The sequence below is a fragment of the Mustela nigripes genome, chromosome 12, assembly GCF_022355385.1.
Source record: "Mustela nigripes isolate SB6536 chromosome 12, MUSNIG.SB6536, whole genome shotgun sequence".
NCBI classification, from domain to species: Eukaryota; Metazoa; Chordata; class Mammalia; order Carnivora; family Mustelidae; genus Mustela; species Mustela nigripes.
Genome location: NC_081568.1, coordinates 75,369,575 through 75,397,400, shown reverse-complemented (window position 1 = coordinate 75,397,400; position 27,826 = coordinate 75,369,575). Strand labels below are relative to the sequence as shown.

Sequence of the window (27,826 nt, the reverse complement as noted above, 5' to 3'; positions counted from 1 at the left end):
TAAGACTTGTTCTTCCTGGGGATGGGACTACGTTTCCCAGGAGGCATCGCGAACAAACTGCCGGACTCTATTTCCCAGAGTTCCCGGGCATCGGCGGTGCCAGACCGTCTTCCCTGAGGGGGCTGGAGACTTCAGGGCCAAGATGGCGACAGGAACGGGTAGTAAGTATGTCCGCTGTTTTTGCGTGGAAGGCCTTTTAGAACACAGACTAGGGACCAGATTTCTGTCACACGTTTGGGGATTAGGAGCAATGATTGCCCAAGAGTTCAGGGTCTTGAGAGACCTGCGCTTGGTCGTATCGTGAAGACTAACGATTAGAGGCCCAGAAGAAGTGCAGGGTGTTGTGTCTCAGGGAGGCTGCGGAGATTTGAGAGAAGCAGCTCAGCGAATCCTTGTGTGTTTGGGAACTCTGCGGAATGCGAGATAAAGGCGCTCAGGAGACCTGGGTGTGCAGACGAAGAGATTCTGTGAGCCATAGGGAGTAACCAACCGGCTCTCAGCCGTTCGTTTCTGGCCAGCGTTTGTGAGGCCCGTGGTCTATCTCCCAGAGAAATGGGGTACTTTAACTCTTAGCTTTTTCGGCCGCTAGGGAAGTAGCGTTATGTGGATCTGAGCCATTTTCCTGTTTCACACACTTAGTTGAGAATTTATTTTAGGCCTGACAGCTAGAGGGAGGTTGAAGTACGGAGAGAAGTAAACAAGTTTATGCTAAGAAGGAGGCAGGGCAGGAGGCCCGGGATGGGGGAGGGGAGCGGCTGCTGGGAATCCTGGGAAAGAAGCCCTGGCGTTCAAATTGGAATCGAGTAGTCTTAAAACTGGGCCTTTCGGGAGAACTGCCTTATTCTTACGCTGGCATTTTCCCCTGCCTTTTTAAAATAAAACAAAGTAGCCATGTCATTTAACGAAGTAGAATGTTTTGACAGATATTCAGCGCAATTTGCAGGGAATGAATAGTGATGATTTTTTAGGACAGAGGTGAAAATCAAGATTGTGTGTAGTAACTCACTTTGTTCCTACAAGGTGGGATGTTTTGCATTAGGCTTTTAGTCCTTCCTTTGGGCCTTAGAACTAGTGCCTCAGTAGTTGTTCTCTAAGACTTTTCTCCTTTTAGAACACAAGCTGCTGAGTACTGGCCCTACAGAGCCATGGTCCATCCGAGAGAAGCTCTGTTTAGCCTCTTCAGTCATGAGGAGTGGAGATCAAAACTGGTAAGGTATCTAAGATAGCTGCATTCTTGGGTCTTAGAAACTTTTGTTTGTTTTTTTTTTATTACACTGGTGGATTCCTGTGGTTAATCATACTAGCGTTTAAGCAGTATTTCTTTTTTAACAGCATTATTGAGATTTAATTCAAATTAAATAAAATTAACCTAGTATATACACATAATTTAGTATATTCACAGAGTTGTGTGACCATTTTCACAGTCTAATTTTAGAACATTTTTATTACTTCTAAAAGAAATCTCTTACCCCTTCCTTAGTTGTCACTGTACAATCTCCACTTCCCCAGCATTCACCTCTACTCCCACCCTCAGGCAGATACTCAGTCTCCTTTCTTTCTCTGTAGTATGCCTATTCTGGAAATTTCATACAAATGGAATTCTGTAATTTGAGGACCATCTGAACTATTTCCTTAATTTTTAAAAAAATATTTATTTATTTATTTTAGAAAGAGCTCACAAGCAGGCGGTTAGAGGGACTCCTTTTTTTTTTCTTTCTTTCTTTCTTTTTTTTTTTTTTTTTGTGATAGAGGGACTCCTTAAGCAGACTTCCTCCTGAGCTTGCAGCCCAACTCAGGGATTGATTCCAGGATCCTAAGGTCAAGACCTGAGCCAAAATCCAGAGTCAGGGGCTCAATTAACTGAGCCACCCAGGTGCCTCCAGCTGAACTATTTTTTTTTTTTTAATTTTAATTTAATTTTAAGATTTTATTTATTTGGCAGAGACAGTGAGAGAGGGAACACAAACAAGGGGAGAGGGAGAAGCAGGCTTCTTGCTGAGCAAGGAGCCTGACAGGATCCCAGGATCCTGGATCATGACCTGAGTCGAAGCAAGATGCTTAATGACTGAGCCACACGAGTGCCCCTGAACTATTTTTTAAAACAACCTCATTCTTTTTACATTCCCACAAGCAATGAATGAAGGCCCCAATCTCTTCGTATGCCTGACAACACTTAGTGTGTGTCTTGCTAGTGGGTATGAAATGGTATCTCTCTGTGGGTTTGATTTGCATTTCTTTGATGACTAATGTTGAGCACATTTTCATATGCTTATTGGTCATTTATATCTCTTCAGAAAAATGCTCTCATCCTTTGGATTCTTTTTTTTTTTTTTTTTTAAGATTTTATTTATTTATTTGAGAGAGAGACAGAGAGTGCCTTAATGGTGGGAAGGGGAAGAGGCAGAGGGAGAAGCTGATATCCTGCAGAGCAGTGATCCTGGGACCCCAGGAATATGACTTGAGTGGAAGGTAAACATTTAACCCACTGAGCAACCCCCAGGTGCCCCAATCCTCTGGATTCTTTATATTATTACTGTTACTGAGTTTTAAGCATTCTTTGTGTGTTCTGGACACAAATTGCTTGTCAGATAATTTGCAAATATTTTGTGTGCTGTCCTTTTACTTTCTTGATTGGTATCACTTAAAACACAAAGTTTTCCGTTTTGATATGTCCAATTTATTTTTTCTTGTGTTGCTTATGCTTTTGGTGTCATAGCTAAGAAACTATTTCTGTGGGGTTTTTTTTTTTTTTAAGATTTTATTTATTTATTTGACAGAGATCACAAGTAGGCAGAGAGGCAGGCAGAGAGAGAGAGGAGGAAGCAGGCTCCGTGCTGAGCAGAGAGCCCGATGCGGGGCTCTATCCCAGAGCCCTGAGATCATGACCCAAGCTGAAGGCAGAGGCTTTAACCCACTGAGCCACCCAGGCGTCCCTATTTCTGTATTTTCTTGTCAAACCTTTATAGATTTAGTTCTACACATTTAGGTCTGTGATCTGTTTTCAGAGTTTTGTTTGTTTTTTAAAGTAGGTTCAACTCTCAAGTTGGGGCTAGAACTCACGATCCTGAGATCTAGGATTGCATGCTCTACCAACCGAGCCAGCCAGTCACCCCATTTTGAGTTAATTTTTGTGTATGTTGTAAGGCAGAGGTCTCTTGCACATAGGTATGTCCCATTATCCAGTATTTGTTAACAACACTCTTCTTTCCCTATTGATACTGTCTTGGCACTCAGTATTTCTTTTCTTTTCTTTTTTTTTTTTTTTAAGATTTTATTTATTTATTTGATAGACAGAGATCACAAGTAGGCAGAGAGGCAGGAAGCAGGCTCCCTGCTGAGCAGAGAGCCTGATGCGGGGCTTGACCCCAGAACTCTGAGATCATGACCTGAGCTGAAGGCAGAGGCTTTAACCCACTGAGCCACCCAGGTGCCCCTCAGTATTTCTTTTTAAGGACCATAAAGTAGAACTGTGGTTTCCAACTTTTTACTTCTAGTGTATACCCTTTTTTATATTTAATTTTAAAAGATTTATTTTTTTTCCTCTTTTTTTTTAAATTTTTATTTGAATTCAATTAATGTATAATGTTGTTATTGGTTTCAGAGGTAGAGGTCATTGATTCATCAGTCCTTTTTTTTTTTTTTTAAAGATTTTATTTATTTATTTATTTGAGAGAGCACCAGCAGTGGGGAGAGGCAGGCAGAGGGAGAAGCAGGCTTCCCACTAAACAGGGAGCCCAATGGGGGGCTCAGTCCTAGGACCCTGGAATCATGATCTGAATCAAAGGCATATGCTTAATGACAGCCACTGAGGTGCCCCCATTCATCAGTCTTATATAATACCCAGTGCTCATTACATGAGTAGCCCTCCTTAGTGTCCATCACTTAGTTACCTTATCCCTCCCACCCTCTTCCCTCCAGTAACCTTAGTTTGTTTCCTGTGATTAAGAGTCTCTTATGGTTTGTCTCCCTCTCTGATTTTATCTTAATTTTATTTTTTTCTTCTTCCCCTGGGATCCAGTTTTGCTTCTTAAATTCCACATATGAGTGAGGTCATATGATAATTGCCCTTCTCTGATTGACAAGATCTATTTTAGAGAGAAGAAAGAAAGTCCCTACTAGGAAGGGGAGGGGCAGGGAGGGGCAGAGAGAGCCTCAAGCCTACTATTCTGTGCTGAGTAGATCCCTACATGGGTCTCCCATCTCACCAGGCCTGAGATCACAACCTGGGCTGAAACCACCTGAAATCTGAGCTGAAACCACAATGTAAGCTGACTGCACCACCCAGGCACCCCTCTTTTATTTTTTATTTATTTATTTTAAAGATTTTATTTATTTATTTGACAGAAAGAGAGAGATCACAAGCAGGCAGAGAGAAGGGGAGGGAAGCAGGCTCCCCGCTGAGCAGACAGCCTGATTCAGGGCTTGATCCCAGGACCCTGAGATCATGACCTGAGCGAAGGCAGAGGCTTTAACCCACTGAGCCACCCAGGCGCCCCTACCCCTCTTTTATTTTTAACATTTTCTGTTTTTCCTCAAGATTTAAGAAAACCTTTTTTTTGCTGTTTAAAGTAGTATCTACACCCACGGTGGGGCTTGAACTCCCGACAACCAGATCAGGAGTTGTATGCTCTATCAGTTGAGCAAGCCAGGCACCCCTAATGACACCTTTTAATTGTCCTAAGTCTTGTAATTACTTAATTTTCAAATTTGTGTCTATGTGGTACATCTCTACTACTTTAATTATTCAAATGAGTTTGCTAAGGCTTCCATTATTGATCACATTTAGCATTTCTGCAGCGTTATTTTTCAAATAACTTTTTTTTAAGATTTATTTATTTGACAGAGAGAAATCACAAGTAGACAGAGAGGCAGCCAGAGAGAGAGAGGGAAGCAGGCTCCCTGCTGAGCAGAGAGCCCGATGCGGGACTCGATCCCAGGACCCTGAGATCATGACCTGAGCCGAAGGCAGCGGCTTAATCCACTGAGCCACCCAGGCGCCCCAAATAACTTTTCTTTTTAAAAGATTTTATTTATTTATTTGACAGATAGAGATCACAGGTAGGCAGAGAGGCAGGCAGAGAGAGAGAGGAGGAAGCAGGTTCCCCGCTAAGCAGAGCCTGATGTGGGGCTCGATCCCAGGGCCCTGGGATCATGACTTGAGCCAAAGGCAGAGGCTTAACCCACTGAGCCACCCAGGCACCCCGTCAAATAACTTTTTTTAAAAAGATTTTATTTATTCATTTGAGAGAGAGGGAATGAGCAGAGTAGGGGGAAAAGGGAGAATCAGGCTTAGCAGGGAGCCTGATGTGGGCCTCCATCCCAGGACTCCAGGATTATGACCTCAGCTGAAAGCGGCTGCTCAACCATCTGAGCCACCCAGGCACCCCTCAAATAACTTTAAAGGTGAAATCTGGATATCCTAGGTAGTAGTTGTTCTTGAACCAAATTAAATGGTAAACCCCAAGACAAAATAAATCGCACTAATTTGATAAATTAGATTAAAAATAGTATAAGAATACTTAAGTAAAAATGGAGTTTTATTTATTTTAAAAAATATATATTTAGAAGGGTACCTGGGTGGCTCAGTTGTTACGCATCTGCCTTCAGCTTAGGTCATGATCCCAGGGTCCTGTGATTGAGCCCAGCATTGGGCTCCTTGCTTGGCAGGAAGCCTGCTTCTCCCTCTCCCACTCCCCCTGCTTGTGTTCCTTCTCTTGCTGTGTCTCTCTCTGTCAAATAAATGAAATTTTAAAAAAAATTTTAGAGAGTGAGTGAGTGGAGGAGGAGCAGAGGAAGAGGGAATGAGACATGCAGACTCCTCTGCTGGGCATGGAGCCCCAGGGCGTTTAGTCTCACAAACCTGAGATCATGACCTGAACTGAAATCAAGAGTTGGGCAATTAACCGACCGAGCCACCTAGGTGCCCCAAAACTTGGATTTTTTTTTTTTTTTTAAGATTTTACTTATTTATTCGAATCACAGGTAGGCAGAGAGGCAGGCAGAGAGAAGGGGGGAAGCAGGCTCCCTGCTGAGCAGAGAGCCCAATGCGATGCGGGGCTCAGGATCATGACCTGAGCTGGAGGCAGAGACTTAACTCATTAAGCCACCCAGGCACCCTGATATTTTAAATTGTTTTTCTTTTCTGAGGAGGTACTAAGTCAGAAGGTTCAAAATGGTACACAATGTCTTCTGTCACTGTAGCTCATCTCCCAGTGTTAGCATTTTCTTAGAGTTTCATTTACTTGTGTTTCTCCAATATTAATTTTATATACATGAATAAGTGTTTTTTTCTCCCTCTACTTTATAAACAGAAATAGTTTAATACTATACATACTATTATTTTTTTAAGATTTTATTTATTTATTTGACAGAGATCACAAGTAGCAGAGAGGCAGAGAGAGGGAGGGGGGAAGCAGGCTCCCTGCTGAGCAGAGAGCCTGATGCAGGGCTCGATCCCAGGACCCTGAGATCGTGACCTGAGCCGAAGGCAGAGGCTTAACCGACTGAGCCACCCAGGCGCCGCTATACATACTGTTCTTGCTGCTGCTTCTCTTTTTTAATTTAACTTAATATATGAAGCTCTCATTCCTTTTTTTAAAGGCAGCTACATGGTATTGATACAGATAAACTATAATTTATTTGACTGGTACTCTTTTAAAAAAAAAATTTTTTTTTTATTTTTTAAATTTTGTTTGTCAGAAAGAGTGAGAGAGCACGGGGAAGCAGCAGGCAAAGGGAGAGTCAGGCTCCCTACTGAGCAAGGAGCCCATTTCGGGACTTGATCCCAGGACCCTGGGATCACAACCTGAGTCAAAGGCAGACACTCAGCCAACTGAGCCACCCATGTGTTCCTGGTATTCTTTTTTATTTACTTATTTTTTTAAACTGGTACTCAAGGGGTGCTTGGGTGGCTCAGTTGGTGAAGCATCTGCCTTTGGCTCTGGTCATGATCCCAGAATCTTGGGATCCAGCCTGCATCGGGCTCCCCTGCTCTGGGAGAGCCTGCTTTTCCCTTCCCTTCTTCCGTTCCCCTTGCTGTAAACTCGCGCTGTACTCTCTTTCTCTCTAATAAATAAAATCTTTAAAAAATAAAAAAAAAACAAACCAGTACTGTAATGATGGACATTTGCTAATACAGATACAACCTTGCATAGTTATTTATTAACTGAAAGCAGAATTACTGGGTCAAAGAATGTAGGTGTTCATAGAGTTTGATAAATATTTCAAATTGTCTACTCTGAGATTCTTTCGATTTATATTCCCATCGGTAATGTATCAGAATGCACCTTTTTCTATGTCCTGGTTGTTAGATATTTTTGATGTTTGACAGTATTATAAAAGGTGAGAAATCTCATGTTTTGCATTTACATTAATCTTAATGACGGGTGAGGTTGAATATCTTCGTGTGTTAAAGAGCCACTTGTATTTCTTTTTTTGTAAATTGCTTTTTCCCATTTTTCTGTTTATTAGTCTTTCTCTGTAATTGGGAAAGGACTCCTTACATATTAGGGAGATGAGCCATTTGTTTGAGTTATGAGATAGTTTTTTTTTAAACTAGTGTGCCATTTGGCTTTTTATGGTACCATTTTTACCTTAAGACTTCTAAAATGTAGCTTATTAATTTTTTATATATTTTTTAAGACTTTATATATTTACTTGACAGTGGGAGAGAGAGAGCACCTTGTGCTCGTGTGTGTGCACAAGCAGAAGGAGCGGCAGACGGAGAGGGAGAAGCAGGCTCTCCACTGAACAGGGAGCTTTATGTGGGACTTGATTCCAGAACCCTGGGATCATGACCTGAGCTGAAGGCAAATGCTTAATGACTGAGCCACCCAGGTGGCCCTAATTTTTTTAACAGTTTCTAGATTTTTTTTGACCTATGTAGAAAGTTCTACTTTAGTTTGAGATTATAAAATAATTCTCTGATTTCTTCTAATACTTTCATGGTAAAATTTTTAAAAAATATTTAAATTATTGATTCATTTGGGGCTTTTCTTGGTCTAAGGTGTAAATTATGGATCAAACTTTAATTTTTGCTAATAGTATCCATAGAATTGTTGAACTTTTAAAGGAAAAGAGTTGGGGTGCCTGGGTGGCTCAGTTGGTTAAGCTGCTGCCTTCGGCTTCGTCATGATCCCAGGGTTGTGGGATTGAGTCCCGAATCGGGCTGCTTAGTGGGGAGCCTGCTTCTCTCTGCCTCTGCCTACCTCTCTGCCTGCTTGTGCTCTGTCTCTCTCTGATGAATAAATAAATAAAATCTTTAAAAAAAAGGAAAAGAGCTGTGTGATACCATTATCTCAACACAGATATTAAAAACTTTTTTCTTTTTAAAGTTAACCTAGTTTTTCGGGGCACGTGGGTGGCTCAGTTGGTTAAGCACCTGCCTTTGGCTCAGGTCATGGTCTCGGAATCCTGGAATAGAGCCCCACATCGGGCTCCCTGCTCAGCAAGGAGCCTGCTTCTCCCTCTCCCTCTACTCCTTCCCCTAGCTCATGTGTGCGCGCTCTCTCTCTCTCTCAAATAAATCAGTAGAGTCTTTAAAAATACATTTAAAAAATAAAGTTATGTAGTCTTTCAACCAAGAGAAGTGTGAGAATAAAATAGAGAATCCCTGTACCCAGACTAGATTTAACAAATCTTAATATTTTGTCATGTTTTCTTTGGATCTTTTCAAGACTTTAAAATTTTATTTATTAGAGAGAGCGCATGTATGAGCAGAGAGAGGAGAATCTCAAACAGGTTCTGAGCTTAGCAGAGGGCTTAATCTCAGATCCCTCAGACCATGACCTGAGATGAAATTGAGTTGGATGACAACTCAACTGAGCCACCCAGTTGTCCTTCTTTGGATCTTTTTAAAGAAATAAACATAGATACAGTTAAAGCCCTACACTCTTCCTTGATCCTGTTCTAGTCCTGTTTTTATTTTTACAAATTTTTAAAAGGTTGTATGATTGCATCATAGTAGAAAGTTGTGTCTTTTTTTTTTTTTTTTTTTTTTTCAGTTAATATTATGTGGTATAGGGACGCCTGGGTGGCTCAGTGGGTTAAGCTGCTGCCTTGGGCTCAGGTCATGATCTCAGGGTCCTGGGATCGAGTCCCGCATCGGGCTCTCTGCTCAGCAGGGAGCCTGCTTCCCTTTCTCTCTCTCTGCCTGCCTCTCCGACTGCTTGTGATTTCTCTCTGTTAAATAAATAAATAAAATCTTTCAAAAAATATATTATGTGGTATATATTTTCATTTTACCACATATATTTCGAAATTATTTTTATGGCCTATTTAATATTTTATAGAGGTGAAATGCCATAAGTTAAATATCCCCTCCAGGCATTTAGGAAAAACTTAACTGTTTGTTGTTTGATCAAGTCTATATGGTGCCTCTTCTTGGTATGTGCTTCTTTGTTAGTTTATTATTTTAATAATATATTCCTAGGAGTTGTGTTAGTGGATCAAAAGATAACTTTTTAGTCTGGATACATTACAAATTGTTTTTCAAAAGACACATCTCTTTCAAAAGGACCAAAATCAACATAAAAATACTTGCCCAAATGCACAGAAATGATAATGTACACTCACTTCACTCAGGAAATATATCACCTAGGAAAACTGTTGGGCAATGATACTTTCCCTCTAAATGAAATTTGTTTTTTTAATTTGCGAGAGGGAAAGCACACAAGCCGGGGAGGGGTGGGAGAAGAAGCAGGCTCCCCACTAAGCAAGGGGTGTGTGATGCGGGACTTGATCCCAGGATACTGGGATCACGACCTGCGCTAAAGGCAGGCGTTTTAACCAACTGAGCCACCCAGGGCCCCCCCCCCGCCCCCCGCCAAATAAATTTTAAGTGGTTGTGTCATTTTCCATAGTCACATATTTTAGAATACTTCCTAGTGGCAGTTTATCGTTCTAAATTTTGTACTCCAAACCTTGAACTCTTAGCATACCTCCCCCCCACCACCCTTTTTTCCCCGTTTCATGTGTAATAATGGTTTTCTCATTTTGTGTAGGGTGTCAGTTAGCAGAGCAATCAAGCCATTTGCAGAACCTGGCCGCCCTCCAGACTGGTTCTCTCAAAAAGTAAGTTCCCAAACAAGTGCTCTTTTAGAGCAGTCTTTTTTTTTTTTAAAGATTTTATTTATTTATTTGACACAGAGAGAGATCACAAGTAGGCAGAGAGGCAGGCAGAGAGAGGGGGGAAGCAGGCTCCCTGCTGAGCAGAGAGCCCGATTCCGGGCTTGATCCCAGGACACTGGGATCATGACCTGAGCCAAAGGCAGAGGCTTAACCCACTGAGTCACCCAGGCGCTCCTAGAGCAGTCTTAAGAGATGTGAAGTGAGTTTCCTTCTGGGCCCTGCCCTTTAATTGTAAGGCTTTAATGCCATGAAGAGATAGCATAGTTGAGAATACCTTTTCATTTTTCCCACTGTTTGCCAGTTTTTTCATGTGTGTTCATATTACAAACTTTCTTATCTGTGTAACATAATATGTACAAGGCTAAGCTTGGGAGTTAGAAGATCTGGGTTTAATATGACTTCAGTTAGAGTCTTTGGACCATGATTTTCAGTTTTCTCATTTGTAAAATAGACAAAAGTTGCTTTAGGATTGTTGTAAAGTTTTAGTTGAGGTAATACCTATAAAGCATTTAGCACAGTGCTTTGCATATGGTAATTACTCAGTAGATACTAACTATCAATATTGGCTGTTGGGTTGTTTTTCCCCAAATATATGAATTCTAGGTCAGAAGACTCCCTTTTCTGTGTCCTGGTATTTAGAATTATTTTTTACAATTTTATTTATTTGAGAGAGAGAATGAGAGAGTGAGTTTGCAGTCAGGGTGGAGGGATAGAGGGAGAAGCAGACTCTTTGCTGAGCAGGAAGTCCAGACCCTGTCCCAGGACTCTGGGATCATAACCTGGGCTGAAGGCAGATCTTTAACCAACTGAACCACCCAAGCACCGCCCAGTATTGTGTATTTTTGACTGATGTGACTGCAGAGTAATTTGCCCTCCTAGAAACCACTCATATCCTTTTTTTTTTTTTTAAGATTTTATTTATTTATTTGACAGACAGAGATCACAAGTAGGCAGAGAGGCAGGCAGAGAGAGAGAGGAAGGGAAGCAGGCTCCCTGCTGGGCAGAGAGTCCGATGCGGGGCTCAATCCCAGGACCCTGGGATCATGACCTGAGCTGAAGGCAGAGGCTTTAACCCACTGAGCCACCCAGGCACCCCAGAAGCCACTCATATCTTAATAGAGATCTCTCTAAGTCTTAGTCTGATCTAGTAAAACTTTGAAAGTTGCTTCTTTCTAGGCTTGCTCATCATATTTTTACTTTTTTTCCATAGCATTGTGCTTCCCAGTACTCAGAGCTTCTAGAGACCACTGAGACCCCAAAGTGAGTACAAAGCCAGACATTCAAGCTACGTCTCTTTAGTGGAAAGTGTCCACTGTGGAAGTCTGCTTTATATCTATTAACATTACTGGGTGATTAAAAAATAGAGCAGAAGTTATCTATGGTTAAATGGTGGAGAGACTCAAAGAAAGCAGTTGGGAGTGGGAATAGATGTTCTTCTATTAAAATACTTGCTTTTAAATTTTCTACAGACGGAAACGGGGTGAAAAAGGAGAAGTGGTTGAAACCGTTGAAGATGTCATTGTTCGGAAATTGACTGCTGAACGAGTTGAGGAGCTAAAGAAAGTGATAAAGGAAACCCAAGAAAAATATAGGTACTTATCAGAGAGAAAATATGAAGTGGTTGGGAGAGACTAAAGGTGCTGAGTTCTTATACCGGTCAGAATTTTTTAAATAGTAGACTGAAAATCTCAGTTAACTTACTTCTCTTTCTAGACGGCTGAAAAGAGATGCAGAACTAATTCAAGCTGGGCACATGGACAGCAGACTGGATGAGCTTTGCAATGACATTGTGATGTGGGTTATATTGTTCTTCCTTTTGTACACATCTCTCTCGTTTTATCCTGTTTTCACCTCAAGTAATTTGACTTATCTACTCCATCTGCCACCCCTTGATTTGATTGATTCTGGAAGGGAGAAGCTGCAGAGTGGCCTAGTAGCTGGGAGGGGGTAGTGAGTTGTAGAAGGTAATGTGATGGAATGTTTCAACATGAGGCCATAACTTAGTTTTAACTTGAAAAGTGCTTTAGTTTGCCTATGAAGAGCTGGTAGTTAGGGAGTACACTAAAAATTTTCCCATTTTATGGGTGCCTGGCTGGCCAGTGAGAGCGTGTGACTCTTGATCTTGAGGGTGTGGGTTTGAGCCCCACATTGGGTGTAGAGATTACCTAAAAGTAAAATCTTAAAAAAATTTGTAAAGAAACATACCCTGTTATGCTACTAAGGATTCTTGTTTAGGCCTTTCCTTCAGAAAGTGCTAGCCTGGCAGAGAATTTCCTTGTGAGGGTAGGGTACTGTGACCTACAGAGGAACTAGAGCTGGCTAGGATCTTACTCTTACTTCTCTCTTTAGGAAGAAGAAATTGGAGGAAGAGGAGGCGGAAGTAAAGAGGAAGGCTACAGATGCTGCATATCAGGGTAAACCGAACCTTGTGACTCTGTTTAACCATTAACTATAGGATACTGCATGGTGGTAACAGCTGAAGACTACATTGTAAGATAGAATCCACTGATGCTTATTTACTTGTATACTTTTCTGTATTCTCTTCTCTTTTACCAGAGTAAAAACATCCCTTTTTATTCAGGAAGAAACTCTTGGAAAATGATTTCTGCTCAGTTATCACTAGACTTTGGGTCATTTTAGGACACAAAGGCTTAAAATAAATGTTGAACATTATTAAGTTTTTAGAATTCAGAGTCCTGTAAGATTAGGAATAGCCCACTCTTTGGATAAGAACTTAAGCATTTGTAAGTCTAGGAATACATGCTTTGAGCCAGTGAGAGACTTGTAAAAGCAGAAACCTAATAACTTGTAAAAGCAGAAACCTAATAACTTGTCAAAGAGGTTATTGAGGGATGTTTGAACCACTTTGCTATCTCAGGACCTTTGAGATAGTTTAGTGAGTTTGCTTAGTGTGAGAATTAAGCTTTGGAAAAATGAATCTAAAAAGTTACCTGTCTCCCAGAAGTGTTAAAGATTTCTAATCCAGACTCATAATGCAGCTTTAATTATGCAACATCCCCATTTGTCCTTTATTATAATAGAGCAGAGTAGTGTCTGCTTTCATGTATTTAATCTTAAAGACTAAGTAATTGTTGGCTTTTATGTTCTAGCTCGTCAAGCAGTAAAAACACCCCCTCGGAGATTACCCACTGTGATGGTCCGCTCTCCTATAGATTCTGCCTCCCCAGGAGGTGATTATCCACTTGGAGACTTGACTGCAACCACTATGGAAGAGGCCACCTCTGGAGTGAGTATATTTTCATCTGCAGGAATTGATCAGCAAAGGGGCAATAAGCCAGCAGAGAACTGAGTGATGAGGAAACGACTTTTGGCCTAGAGTCATTTTCTTCTCTTGGTCTGAATGTGAAAGACTTAAAGTACCATGTTCTGTGCTCTAAGATAAGGATGGACCTAAAAACATTGAGCCTTGTGACCTTTTGGGAGATAGGTAAAATACGATGTTAAGAATTATTTATAAGTAAACTAGTCTTATAAAATTTCTGTGGAAGTAAGTTTTCTTGTAAATAGAATATTGGTAGTGGTTAAGCAGATTGTAAAAGACAGGTTGGGTGGAATGTTTGGGTCATTGTGGGTTTGAGTGGGTAGAAGAGAAAAAACTGTGGGGAAGAGTGGAGTGGCTGAGAGCAGGAGGGGTAGAGGGTTTCTGGGCAGTTTCACTCAGGACTAATAATGAAATAGACACACTAACCCATCCAGATTAGTAGGGAACCTTCCAGAGTTTGAGAAGTCAGATAAAGGTTCTCTGTTGTCTCTTAGGTAACCCCTGGGACTTTGCCGAGTACCCCAGTCACCTCGTTTCCTGGGATTCCTGACACCCTTCCTCCAGGCTCTGCACCCTTAGAAGCCCCCATGACCCCAGTAACAGATGATTCACCCCAGAAAAAGATGCTTGGACAGAAAGCAACTCCACCCCCCTCCCCTCTGCTGTCAGAGCTCTTGAAGAAGGGCAGCCTCCTGCCTACTAGCCCCAGACTGGTATGGAGACTTCTGTGGGTGTTTGAGAGCTGTGGTGATTTAGTACTTTGGAAGGGAGTGCCTGGGACCTAAAATGTGACATGGAAAAAAAAAAGTTCAAAAGAGAAAGAGATCTCCTAATTAAATGTTAATTTAAAAAACAAAACCAGAAAAAACCAATAAGTTGATAGTATCCTTGGGTCCTGAGTTATCTGAAACCACAATTATTTCAGTTCTCTTCTCCAGAGAACTCTCGTCAAATAACTTTTAAAAATTAGAGCTTCCCTTGGGTCTGAAATTATTCTCTTTGGATATTAACTTTATGAAGTTTGGTCAACTGCTGGAGTGTTTTTTGGGAAGTGGTAGTAAAGGAAAGCTTGAGTGTAGCCTTCACCTCTATTCTTCCCTGGTAGGTCAATGAGAGTGAAATGGCTGTGGCTTCTGGCCACTTGAACAGTACAGGTGTCCTCCTGGAGGTAGGCGGGGTTCTTCCCATGATACATGGTGGGGAAATGCAGCAAACACCCAACACTGTTGCGGCCTCCCCTGCTGCCTCAGGTAAGTCAATAACTTTCTGTTGCCCTCTTTACTTCGCAGATGTTGATCTTAGTGTTGACTGTCTTTGGTTTCTAGCCTTTAGTAGTAAGCAACCGTCAGTTGTAGATGTAAAACCCAACTTTTTTTGGTGCTCCTTCACCTGTTAAACCACGTAGTGCCCCATATTATAAATCCATTCTTATTTTCAAAGTACTGATAGCTTTGGATGACCACAGCATAGATATCAAAGAGAAGAGTGAAGTTAGTAGTAAAACTGCTTCCCTGGGGCTTGTGAAATTATGGAAAAGTGCTAGAGATACCTGAGGTTATAGGACAGGGGATTGAGATTTGAAGCCAGAGAACTGGATTTAGTGTCAAGCCTGCCGCATACTGATTTTGTGGCCTTGGGTAGATGATTTAACTCATGAAGCTCAGTTTCCTCTTTTATTAATTGCAGTGTGTGTACTTCATAAGGATGTCATGAGAATTAAGTGAGATAGAGATAGATAAAGTAAAGCAAGAAAAAAAACTTGACAAAATATCAAACCTTAGATAGGGATATTTGAATGGTATTGGATTTGGGTGATTTATGGCATGCTTAATTGCAGAAGTGACAGTTTTATTTATACCAATTTTTCATGGTTTTGTTGTTACTGTTTAATTTTCTTCTGGGAAAAAAGTTACCACCTATTTTTGACAAACTGTGTGTTCTAGTGCTTTGGGTCGTTCCTAACTTGGAAGAAGATCTTTATTAGTAAGGCTGGGAAAAGTAAGGGTATAGATAATCTTATTCAACAGAGAAGTTTCTTTTCATTCTTTGAGACTAAAAATTTTCTTGGTTGAGTCTTAAAGTGGCTATTGCTTCTTGTTCATGTGCTTTCCTCTTACCTCGTTTTATGTACCTCTTTGTTAGGTGCTCCCACTCTTTCCCGGCTTTTAGAAGCTGGTCCTACACAGTTCACCACTCCTCTCGCTTCCTTCACTACTGTTGCCAGTGAACCTCCAGTTAAACTTGTGCCACCCCCTGTAGAGTCTGTGTCTCAGGCTACCATTGTCATGATGCCTGCGCTGCCAGCACCATCCTCTGCTCCGGATGTCTCCACTCCTGAGAGTGTAGCTCCAGGTGCGTCCTTGACCTGCGCCTTGAGCAGCCACTAGGTCCAGAATTCCTTCTCGAGCTTCAGTTAGAGAGAGCAGATCCAAGAGCATCAACTCCAATTCAGTGCTTCTGTTCTGTTCTCCATGGACACATACCATCTTTATCCTTAGAAAAACAAGAATTTGAGAAGATGTGGGTGGGCACTTACGTGTTGGGGGAAAGGGCTAAGTGTATAAATATGAGTGGGCTTAAGAACATGTTCTCACCCTACTTTCTAGATAAAACTGGGGTCAAGAAAACATACAAAGATGTCGATCTAAGATTACTTTTTCTGAGCTTAAGTGTATGGGTGCTTGACATCTGTCTGTAGCCTTGGTTGGTCTCAAGGTGGTCACTTGGTATCAAATAAGGTTCTGAAATGTTTTTCTCTTCCTATTATTCAGTGAGTCAGCCTGACACTTGTGTCCCCATGGAGGCTGTGGGGGACCCACATACTGTGACTGTTTCCATGGATAGCAGTGAAATCTCCATGATCATCAATTCTATCAAAGAAGAGTGTTTCCGATCAGGGGTAGCAGAGGCCCCTGGGGGATCAAAGGCTCCCAGTATAGATGGGAAGGAAGATTTAGATCTGGCTGAGAAGATGGATATTGCTGTGTCCTACACAGGTGAAGAGCTGGACTTTGAGACTGTTGGAGACATTATTGCCATCATTGAGGACAAGGTAAGTATTTCGCAAAGCCCAAAAGAATCTCTCATGAGTCCTACATAGGCTTCCCTCTTCAGCCTCTCCTTACTTCTTATAGTAAGAATTAAATAAACAAACAGTTCTGTTTCTGCCCGTCTCTATCTCCTTAGTCCTAAAGCCCTTTGGTGCTCACATGAGTCATCTGCCCAGCTATCCCAATGTTACCTGTTTGTTCAGGATAGGAACCTATCCATTGGTTACTTCTACTATATGGAGAAGATGGAGAGAGAAGCTACAGATTGAGGCCATCTCATTTGATGCTAACAGAATTGAGGGACTTGGGCTTATTTCTGTGAATTCAACAGTGTGTGTATTATGGGACAGGTGGATGATCATCCTGAAGTGCTGGATGTGGCAGCAGTAGAAGCGGCGCTGTCGTTCTGTGAAGAGAATGATGATCCCCAGTCCCTGCCTGGCCCCTGGGAGCACCCTATCCAGCAGGAGCGGGACAAGCCAGTATCTCTGCCTGCACCAGAGATGACAGTAAAGCAGGAAAGGCTGGACTTTGAGGAAACGGAAAACAAAGGAATCCACGAACTGGTAGACATCAGGGAGCCCAGTGTTGAGATTAAAATGGAACCTGCAGAATCAGAACAAGGCATCTCAGGTCCAGAAATAGTAGCTGGAGTTGTTCCAGCCACAAGTATGGAGCCACCAGAACTCAGGAGTCAGGACTTAGATGAGGAACCCAGAAGTATTGCCACTGGAGAGATTGTTGAAGCTGATGTTCCCAGTGGAAAAGGCGATGAGACTCCACTTACAACTGTGAAGACAGAGGTATTTAAAATCAGGGGCTGGGAGGATGGAGGGTTATACCTTAGGTAAGAAGTGACTGTTCAGGCTTTCCTCTTGAGTTCCTGAATTTTCACATGGTTGATGTGTCCGTAGCCCACAGGTATGATTATTGCTACATATGCTTATCCTGTTCCTTGTAAGGTAACCATTAGATTCCTGTTACATGAGTAGGACTTAGAATTTCTTCTGTAGTTTCATCATTGAAAAATAAACTTGTGTCAGCTGAAGTGATCTATCAGTAATTAGAGTATTTATTCTTTTTGGTCTTCAGGCATCTCCTGAAAGCATGTTGTCTCCATCACATGGCTCCAATCCCATCGAAGATTCTTTAGAGGCAGAGACTCAGCACAAGTTTGAAATGTCAGGTAAATAGTAAAGCCAGGAATTCTGTACTCTGTAACTAACTTGAAATCCTTTGCTTTGGCTTCTGAGGGATTGTGGGTTGTGGGCAAGTAGAGGAGGTAGAATAGGTCAGCATGGAAAGGAGAGCTGCAGGGGATTATTGTCCATAGGAAGGGGAAGGCTAAGGTGGAAAAAACTTCAGGTAGTCTTTCTCTCCTCTGCAGACTCATTGAAAGAAGAATCAGGGACTATTTTTGGAAGCCAGATAAAGGTATTTCAGACTTTTCTTTATTCCTCTTGCTGTGTGACTAGATTTCCCGATAGCACTACCTTTTTAATGAAATACAGTAAACATACATCTTACTCTCTGAGATGAGACTGGTTAAGGAGTTGCATGGGGAAAAGTTGCAGTGGATAGTTGGGCATACTGGCAGTACTGTGGCCACATGTGCTTCCCAAAGAGTTTGTGAACATCACACAGAGCTTTCTTTTGCACATAATGCATAATGAAGCTTTGATACTTCCAGAGTGATTTGGAGTAAATAGGGATGCCAGAGTCAGGGAGAACATGTAAGAAATCAGATTATTAGTTACACTGTCCAAAGAAAATTATCCAGAATTTTCTTTTTAGAATTACTAAAGTGGTAGTAACAAACAGATTTAAAGTAATGCGATGTGAGCTTGCTCCATCAGAGGAGACACAAAATAAAAACTATTTTTGATAACTTTGTATCCAGGGTCAGAATTCCTCTCAAGAGCAAGGGGAAAGAAGGAACGCCTCTTAGCTTAGTCTTAAGTAAGTAGCTTTTTTTTTTCTTCCTTTTAAAAAGATCCTGGGTCTTATTCTTTGTCCAGGTTCTGTATTACTTGATCAGTGAGTGTACGTAGATGGTAGTATAAGTGATAGAGGGCTCAGACAGGAAACAGTGTGAGGCCGTTTTCTAGAACTGATCTAACCCAAAAGATCATGTTTAAAGATGCTTTGCTGGATAGCTTTGCTTGCTTTTGTTGACCGGAGCACACTGTGTCTAAGGATGCCCCAGGTGAGGATGAGGAGGAAGATGGAGTCAGTGAAGCGGCCAGCCTAGAGGAGGCTAAGGAAGAAGATCAAGGAGAAGGCTATTTGTCAGAAATGGATAATGAACCCCCTGTGAGCGAGAGTGATGATGGCTTTAGCATTCACAATGCTACGTTGCAGTCCCATACACTGGCAGACTCCATTCCCAGCAGCCCTGCATCTTCACAGTTGTGAGTATCTGGATTCTTCTTTGAGGTCAAGATAGTAGGAGAGGATCTTTTCCTTTGCTTTTACTTTATCTTGTTCTCTTTCCTCCTGGCCTGGAGCTAATAGTTGGCAAGAAATGATTAGGAATTTTATTTTTTTTTATTTTTTTATTTTAATTTTTTTTTTTTGGACTTAATGCCTAGTAGGACCCCTTTGTTTCTTTATTTCAGCTCTGTCTGTAGTGAAGATCAGGAAGCTATTCAGGCACAGAAAATCTGGAAGAAAGCTATCATGCTTGTATGGAGAGCTGCAGCTAATCATAGGTGAGTTTTACCAGTCACCTAGGAGTTTTTCTCCTGCTCCTCCTCAGTGACTAGAAAGAAGTCTGGGTGGATTTATATGGGATTGGTGGCTTTGACTTTTACAGTCTTCACCTACTTAAATCAGATTCCCTCACTTGTGCTTCTGAAGAGTAAGTCAGTAATTGCACCTTATTCTTTCTGGACAGATATGCCAATGTCTTCCTGCAGCCTGTTACAGATGATATAGCACCTGGCTACCATAGCATTGTACAGAGGTAAGCCATTATCCTTTCAGCACACTGACTTGCCTGAATTGTAAGTTGTTCAGTCTTAGTGGATTTTTACTATAGACAATATGTTTAAATCAAGCATTTTTGATGTGAGTAAAGGTGACCAAGTGGTAAGTTGATCATTTCAGTGGCTGGATCATCAAAGATAGTCTACAAGAATTAACCCTCTTTATTACCTTTCCTAGCCAATACTTATTATAAAGATTGACTTTGGTTTTTGGATTAAGTGCATGTTGTGGGATGAGGGGTTGGCATTTCAGTCTTGACAGCTAAGACTAAGAGTATATATGAGAAGATCTGTGTGATAATAATATATTTGGATCCATTTGAGTCCTCTTCCCCTCCACTTAACTGTTGCTGCTGTTGTTTTGTTTTTAGGCCTATGGATTTGTCAACTATTAAGAAAAACATTGAAAATGGACTGATCCGCAGCACAGCTGAATTTCAGCGTGATATTATGCTGATGTTTCAGAATGCTGTAATGTATAATAGCTCGGACCATGATGTGTATCATATGGCAGTAGAAATGCAGCGAGATGTCTTAGAGCAGATTCAGGTACTTTGAGGATCTTTAGTGTTTTAACAAGGATGAAATGAAAATACTCAGGGGAAGGATTCATACTGATGTTGGGAAAGGATGCTGGTGACATTTAATTGGAATAGTCTTCAGGGACACAGGAACATTTTGTTCTTGATGGATTCATGTTGGTTTTCGCAGGTTGAATTGGTAAAAGAGTTATGAGAATATTCTTCCTTTCTTGGGTAAATACTTCAGTTTCCAGAAGTTTTTAAATATTTGGGGGGAATAATTTTTTTTATAGAATGGTGATTGCATAAGAGTGTGTATATATATATATATATATATATACACACACATACATATATATGTATGTATTTATTTATTTGACAGAGATCTCAAGTGGGCAGAGGGTCAGGCAGAGAGAGATGAGGGGGAAGCAGGCTCCCTGCTGAGCTGAGAGCCAGATGCAGGGCTGGATCCCAGTACCCTGGGATCATGACCTGAGCCGAAGGCAGAGGCTTAACCCACTGAGCTACCCAGGTGCACTGTGAATGCATATTTTTAAATTACATTAAGTATATACATAGTTGACCTTCAACAAATAGTTTCTTCTTCCCTTTTATCACAGATAATCTACTTCTTACAGTTGCACTGTCTGGCACCCTTTGGGATATTGAACTTCAAGGGATGTTGTCTGTATCTGCTTAGTCTGCTAAATTAAATTACCTAATAGCTTTTGGTTCATTTGGTTTTTTTCTCTTTCTCATTCTTAAGAGAGATTTATTCTGTATTCTATCCAAAAAGCCAAAAAAGAGATATTTGGTATTTAGATCCTTTCACTAGAATGAAACCCTAATACGCTAAACTTTCAATTAGTTGAGAAGTATTTGAATGCTGTTTGCAAACAGATATTAAGTGAAGTCCCATTTACAAAGCCAAAGGTGTCTTAATTCTTCCTACTGGATCAGGTCTCAGGGGCCAACTGTCTTTCTTTCCCTGTAGCAATTCCTTGCCACACAGTTGATTATGCAGACATCTGAATCTGGGATCAGTGCTAAAAGTCTTCGAGGGAGAGATTCTACCCGAAAACAAGATTCTTCAGAGAAGGTGAGGAGACCAAGAAAAAGCCTGTATTCCAGTGTTCCAGAGCTAGAAGTCTGAAGCATCCAAGGAGCAGTAGATTACTACTTGGTACTTGGTGACTGCTGGGCTTATATATTCCAGTGGTGTATAGACATATAAATCTTTGGATGTACTCATCCAAGCGTCGAAAACACTTGGCTGTGACTGAAAGGTCCAGTCAGTCACTTGAGAAATTTTGAGCTGAATGAGTGGATTATTAATTTCTCTGGGTGAGTGCTTACAAGGTGGGGGAAATGACTTTTGCAGCAATTGGGGACCATCATTTCCTGCTCCAGAAAGCATAATGGCTAGACTGCTTTTGGATCTCTTTCCTCTTGTTCTTGAGTTTTTAAATTTTGTCTTCGTGTGTGTGGTGCTTGTGTCTCTGTCCTGAGGTTTGGGGTGCTTGCGGCTGAGAGTTTCTGTGGAACCTGATCAGTGTTTGTTTGTCCTCTAACAGGACAGTGTCCCCATGGGCTCTCCTGCCTTCCTTCTCTCTCTCTTTGTAAGTATTGAATGGCTGCAAGGGGTGGTGTTGCCACAGAGATTCTCAGCTCCTGCTGGGGGTGGGTGGCAGAGGGAAATCCAACATGCAGACTGTGGCAATGTCTTGAACTTCTCTTTATTCAGGTCATTGAATAAGAATCTGTCTCATTTTCTGCATTCCTGTCTTTCTGCATGTGTGTGTGTGTGGGCTGGGTAGGGACTATTTATGAGTTCATTGGACTGAAATGAGGTATTCTTGGTAAGGATCTAGGATACACCTGCTCCTCATTTTTGACTCCACCTTTTGCCAATTCTTTTCTTGCAAATAAGATTGCTCAGAGCAGCAGCTGCTAGCTGGCTTTTTATAAGTGTTCCTCATACCAACAGATACTCAGCACATAATTATTTTTCCTCTTCCCCTAATGTTGAGTTGCAAGACTGATGCCTGATACACAAATACTCAGTAAATTTAAGGATATCAGTAACGATGAGTACTGCATACAGTAGTGGCTGGTAGAATTAGCGATATACTTAGTAAAGCTAGTCCTAAAGACTTACTGTTTTCCTCTGTGGATTGAATGACCCTCTGACTCTGTTCATTATGGGGCCCTAAGGCATGATGTAATGGAAGAGCGTCAGCTCGAAAACCACATGATCTTAAACTCACTGGATTATCTCTTGTAACCTTGTTTTCCTCATCTGTATGATGGCGCTAATATAATGAGATACCTGTCCAGCCTACCTCACAGGGATGTTGTGAGGATAAAATGAGATCAAGGTATGGAACTGGCTTTGAAAAAAATTAAAGTGTTAAACAAATGCAAGGTGGTATTTTTATTGTTAATGTCGCCTCAAAGGCAGCTTATGTTCGTGAGGTCTGAAAAGTTTTGAGTCCTTGCATGTTAGAAATGTAAAAATATGGCCTAGCCCAGCAAAAGTGTTCACTAATTCATCTTGCCTACAGGCATCAGCCTGTACCACGGACGGAACACTGTAATCTCCCTTCTTTCTTACTGGCCTGCAACAGTGACTCTGGATCCCCAAGCAGTTGGCTGGCTGTTGCAAAGCTGGTTAATAGGATGATTTATCTATTGAAGACAGCAAAGTATTGCACAAGAGGAAGGAGCTGGGCTGCAGGGAGAGAGCAGCAAATGGAAAGAAGCCTTCTGATTGTCCTGATCTCATGGAAAACAACTGTCAGGAGGTGCTAGGGAACTAGTGCCAGGGTCAGTCTGCAGGAAAGGCCTTTCTTATAGGGACCAACAGCTGGACAGGTATGTTAGCCAAGAATCTCACTATCCACTCCCCTTTCTGACCCTCCCACCTTTCTTTTACTCTACCTGTTCTTTGAACACAACTTGGGGCCTGGGTGGGATGACTGATAGTCATTCTTTGGGACCCCAGGTGAAACCCCAGTGACCTGTGTGGTGGGCAGGAGCAAAATAGTCTGTCCTGCTTTTCTTCTCACAAACTACTGCCAGGAGTTTTTTAGCCCACTCTGTGGGAAGACATATCTGTACCTCTCATTTCCTGGATTTTTCTGCTGATTTCTCTTCCTTCTTCCCCAAGATACCACATCCCCAGCATTGTTGCAACTTTTTTCTTAACCTCCTGATCAACTCACTCATGCTCCCTTTCTTTGTCTGCCTGTCATCTAGGATGGGGGCACCAGGGGGCGCCGCTGTGCCATTGAAGCAGATATGAAGATGAAAAAGTGAAGCTTCAGAGTATCCTCATTGAGCTGAACCTGAAGTAGAAGTAAACAAGATAGAGCTTGGGCTTGTCGGCCCAGTTCCAGAAGTGGAAGTTACAGAAGAGGAGGCACCTGGGCCATGTGACATGAGCTGGGGAAACTCTCTCAGAGAGTTGGAGTAGTAGTACAATTGCCTGTTGTAGGGCAAAAATCATGGGCTATGTTAATGTCCTAATGTGTAGCTAGCAGATTGTAGCTAGTTTGTACTGTCTGGTGAAGTGTACAGACTTTTTAAAACAAAACACCTGTGAAGTGTGTGTGTATACAATAAAGTGAAAGAAAAGAAAACTAGCCTTTGGTGTGTTCTATGTGTATGTTTGTGTGTGAGAGGCTTGAGATTTTTTTCTGCATGATAGTTGTTATATCATCTGTGGAAATGAGATGATTGGGGGGGAAGTGGTATTATAATATGAACTATTCAACAGCCTAGAGAAGGTAAGTAATCAAGATTGAATTTATAATTAATGTTATAAAGTGTTGCATTGTGTATTGAGGATAATCTTATTCAGCTTTTCTTGAATGTTTTGGGAAAACTTAAGGTTTTCAGAGTTCTGTTTATGGTATTGCTTTTAATGAATATTAGATCACAGACAGAGGTAGCACTGACCTTTATCTCAGACATTGGTCCTACTTAGTGTACTATCTTAGCAGGTGGTATTTCTAGAACAGTATGATACTATTTCCTTCCTGATTCTATATGTAGGGTTCTTGTGTATTTTATAACTCATTGCTATTTGAAGGCTAAAATCAGTTTAAGGGGAAATTTATCATCTGAGTTTATTCCAATTTTTGTTACTAAGTAAAAATTAACTCCATGAGGTAAACCAGTTAGGAGCCTTATATTATACAGAAATGGACATTAATAGGGTATTGTCTAGTACATTGAGTTTTCTTGAAAAAGATGTGTTTAAGAAAGATAATAGAAGTTACTGATCTTTCTGGCTTAAACTGAAGCTTGTTAGGATGCTAAGGATGTAGAAGACACAGTCTTGTGGGGTGACAGAAGGGAAGTCAGTCAATCTAAGAAGATCAGTAATTGTAATACAGAGGTGCCTACATAGCTCAGTCGGTTAAGCATCTGACTTGATATCAGCTTAGGCCTTGATCTCAGGTTCAAGTCCCTCATTGGGCACCACGCTAGGTATGGAGCCTACTTTAAAAAAAGGGGGGGGGAGTATATTCCCAAAGCAGTCTATAAACTTGCATGTAGTACAAGCCATGAAGCCCTAAAAATGAGAGAAGATTGTAGAGGAGATCCATTAAAGGATACAGACTTTGGGTTGGTAGAGAAGGTGACAGATGTGCTTTACAACACATTGGATTAAAGCTCAAGAAACTGACCAGGAGGTTTTGGCACTTATTTAGAACAGAGGATGGGCATTGAGAAAAGTTATAATGGATGGAAATTGATAAGTGGGCTTGTTGACTGAATATAAGAGAAGTAAAGAGGATTAGGAAAATAGTGTTGATACGAGGGAAAAGGGAGTTTAGGAAAGAAAGTGATTTTGTAGATATTCAGGAAGAGAAGTGATTTTAGTTAGAAACGTTAAAGCAGATGGTATGGCACCTTTGTGTACATGGAAAAACGAGACCAGAATGCACATAAGAAGTAAAGGTGGAGATACAGGAGCTATTTGAGTAGATATCAAAGTTGAAACCTCAAAATGCAGACATTATTTTAAGTATTAATAAGGAAGCAAAGGCCAGACAAGAACATAAAAGAAGGATTTCTTGCAACTGGTGAGAGAGGAGGGTGGGGTGCCGGGGTGGCTCAGTCAGTTGAGTCTGATTCTTGATGTCAGCTCAGGTCTTGATCTCAGGGTCATGAGTTTGAGTCCCACACTGAGCTGCATGCTGTGTGTGGAGCCTACTTAAAAATGGAGAAGAGAAAGGGGTAAGAAAACCAGGATAGTGTAGTGTAATGAGAGGAGCGGAATATACTTTTAAAACTTGATACTGTACTCATTCTGAGAAGTGAGTTGGCTATGACTGGAAGAATGCCACAGATGATTTTAAAGTATGTTTTGAGGATTCAGTGGTTGATTAAAAATGTCTATACACTTAGCAAAATATCTCTTATCCCTCAAATGTATTGTCTTCCAGTTGAGATTAGGGGTGATTGGGGATAGAAGAATTTTGTTCAACCAGCTATGTTCCTATTCCTTTCTTCTGGAGTATGAGGAAACTCAAGAAAAAATTACTGGGTAATACCTCTGTTACACTGTTTGACATGAGGTTTTTTCATTTTATTCCTAATGACAAACATTTCATCTCCTGATGTCTCTCCTTTCAGTTAGCTTTTATTCTTTGTAATGGTGAGTAGAAAGAAGTTTCTGATCCCTCAACTTTGTACTGAAGATTGGAGATGAAAATGCCTTAGAAACAGCGGTATGAGTGAATTTAATGCATTCTTCTGTGTATTTACAGATGGGGCGTGAGTGGGTTTGGTTCGATTCGGAGCAAGACTGTCCCAATGACTCTGAGCTGAGCAACGACTGCAGGTCCCTCTTCAGCTCATGGGATTCCAGTCTGGATCTCGATGTGGGCAGCTGGAGAGAAACTGAGGAGCCAGGGGATGAGGAACTAGAGGAAAGCAGCCCAGGGAGAGAACCTAGTGAGCTGCTTATGGGGGACGGAGGCAGTGAGGAATCTCAGGAAGAGGCAGAGGAAGTCAGCCGTCAGAATCTCCTCCACTTTCTGTCTGAGGTAATGGGGAACCGTTATTTCCAAAGTTGGGAGAGTCTCAGCTTCCTAAGAGAATGCTTGCCCAGATAGACATTTCTACCACTCTTAATATTGTTTACTAAAATGCAAGCTCCAAAGTGGCAGGAACTAAGTTAATTGTTATGTCTCTAGGACTTCATGCTAATACACAATATGTGCTGAATATGTACTTTTTGACCGAATGTTCTAAGATCCCAGTCATAAGGAGCCCAAGGTCATAGGAAGTGGACTGCCCTATGAATATCTGTTGCAATTCATTTTTCAGAGTCATGGGAGGTGACACCCGAGCTCTTGGAAGGTTATAACATTATGACTTCAAGGCAGTATTTTACAGTGCCCTTATTACCCTGGTTTAGGGCTGAAGGCCAGAGATAAACCGAATTGGATAGTTTATATTTATGTGGCAACTTCACACATTCAGGAGAACCTAGGTTAAGATAAATCCATATTATGTGTTGCTACTTCTTTCTGCAAAGTCTGTGGAGGAAAAATTTTCAAGTTTTCTGGACTACCACTCCCAGTTGATCAGAGTTGACACTTGACATGAAAAATTAGAGCACAAGCTCTTTGAAGAGGCAAGAAATATATCTATCTTGTTTACTATTAGGTTCCTAGCAACTAGTTCAGTATCTGGGTATCTGAGTTATTTTATACATCTTATTTATTTATTTTTTTAAAAGATTTTATTTATTTATTTGAGAGAGAGCACAAGTCGGGGGTGTGTCAGAGAGGGAGAAGCAGACTCCACTAAACAGGGAGCCTAATGTGGGGCTCAATCTTAAAACCCTGGGATCATGACCTGAGCTGAAGGCAGACGCCCGATCCACTGAGCTACCCAGGAACCCCTTTTTTATACATTTTAATTGATGGAATGAATGAATTAATCTGTTTGCATCTCAAACTGAGTCATAGTGGTAATATAATCATGTAATGTTATTGATATATAAATAATGGTTTCCAGTGGTGTTCTTATGCATACTATGATTGCAGGTAGCTTATTTAATGGAGCCATTGTGCATTAGCAGCAAAGAATCAAGTGAAGGTTGCTGTCTTTCATCTGGTACCAGACAACAAAGGGGAAGGGAAATGGAAGCTATTGAGAAAGAAGAGTCATGCAGAGAGCCTGAACAGTCTTCAGCAAGAGTAGACCCCTTGGTATTTGAGAAGTCTCTGGGAGAAAATGGAAGGCCAGAGGTGGCTTCAGCACCCTCAGATATTTGTGTAATTCAGCCACTAACCACGGAGAGTGAAGAGGTGAGTGAGTAACTTAAACCAGCTGGCTGATTGGTCCTCTACCCAGGGAGGCAGAACACATAGTTACTGCATGCAGGCTAACCCCAGAAAGTTTGGGTTCCTGGGGGCAAATCCAGGTTTCAGTGCCCTTAACTATAAATGTTTTTTCACTGTAAATGGAATAGTGGTGCTCTCTCTACCTTAGATTTGCTGTGAAGTTGAAGTGAGACATTTCATGTAAAACACTTCGCTTAGTGCCTGGCTCACAGTGAGCAATCGATACACTTTAGAATGTCATTATGTTGAATATTAGGCTAGCAACTCCAGGGCCACAAGTCATACTGACAGTTTTAAAAGGATACAACATCCATCTAGAAATTAGTTTATTGGTCTTTTATTTTTTCTTGGATACAGAATCATAGTTCTCTGGCCAAATTGTTAACAAGAATTCATTGACTAAGGTCTGGTTAAGTTATCTTTCTCCAATCTCTTGTATAGCTTTATGTAATTGACCCTTTCTACCTTAAAGTCAGCCTTCATTTACCCC

General features: G+C 41.2%; 1 protein-coding gene across 4 annotated transcripts; it reads left to right on the top strand.

Moving 5' to 3' along the window:
- Positions 1-34: 34 nt before the first annotated feature.
- On the top strand, positions 35-23,605 carry BRD8 (bromodomain containing 8). Of its 4 annotated transcripts, none has more exons than XM_059417640.1 (22): positions 42-161; positions 1,112-1,208; positions 10,002-10,071; positions 11,339-11,388; positions 11,598-11,720; positions 11,842-11,922; positions 12,478-12,542; positions 13,239-13,375; positions 13,906-14,124; positions 14,517-14,661; positions 15,554-15,763; positions 16,183-16,463; positions 16,812-17,264; positions 17,554-17,647; positions 17,849-17,895; positions 18,658-18,872; positions 19,080-19,172; positions 19,358-19,426; positions 19,820-19,997; positions 20,964-21,068; positions 21,544-21,588; positions 23,228-23,605. In XM_059417640.1, exons 1-22 carry the CDS (start codon positions 143-145, stop codon positions 23,285-23,287), a joined length of 2,856 nt encoding a protein of 951 aa, XP_059273623.1. In that variant the 5' UTR covers positions 42-142; the 3' UTR covers positions 23,288-23,605. The 4 variants fall into 4 exon arrangements, with proteins under 4 accessions (XP_059273626.1, XP_059273623.1, XP_059273624.1 ...); XM_059417641.1 differs by having other exon boundaries at positions 68-165; XM_059417642.1 differs by lacking the exon at positions 13,906-14,124 and having other exon boundaries at positions 70-161.
- Positions 23,606-27,826: the final 4,221 nt, after the last annotated feature.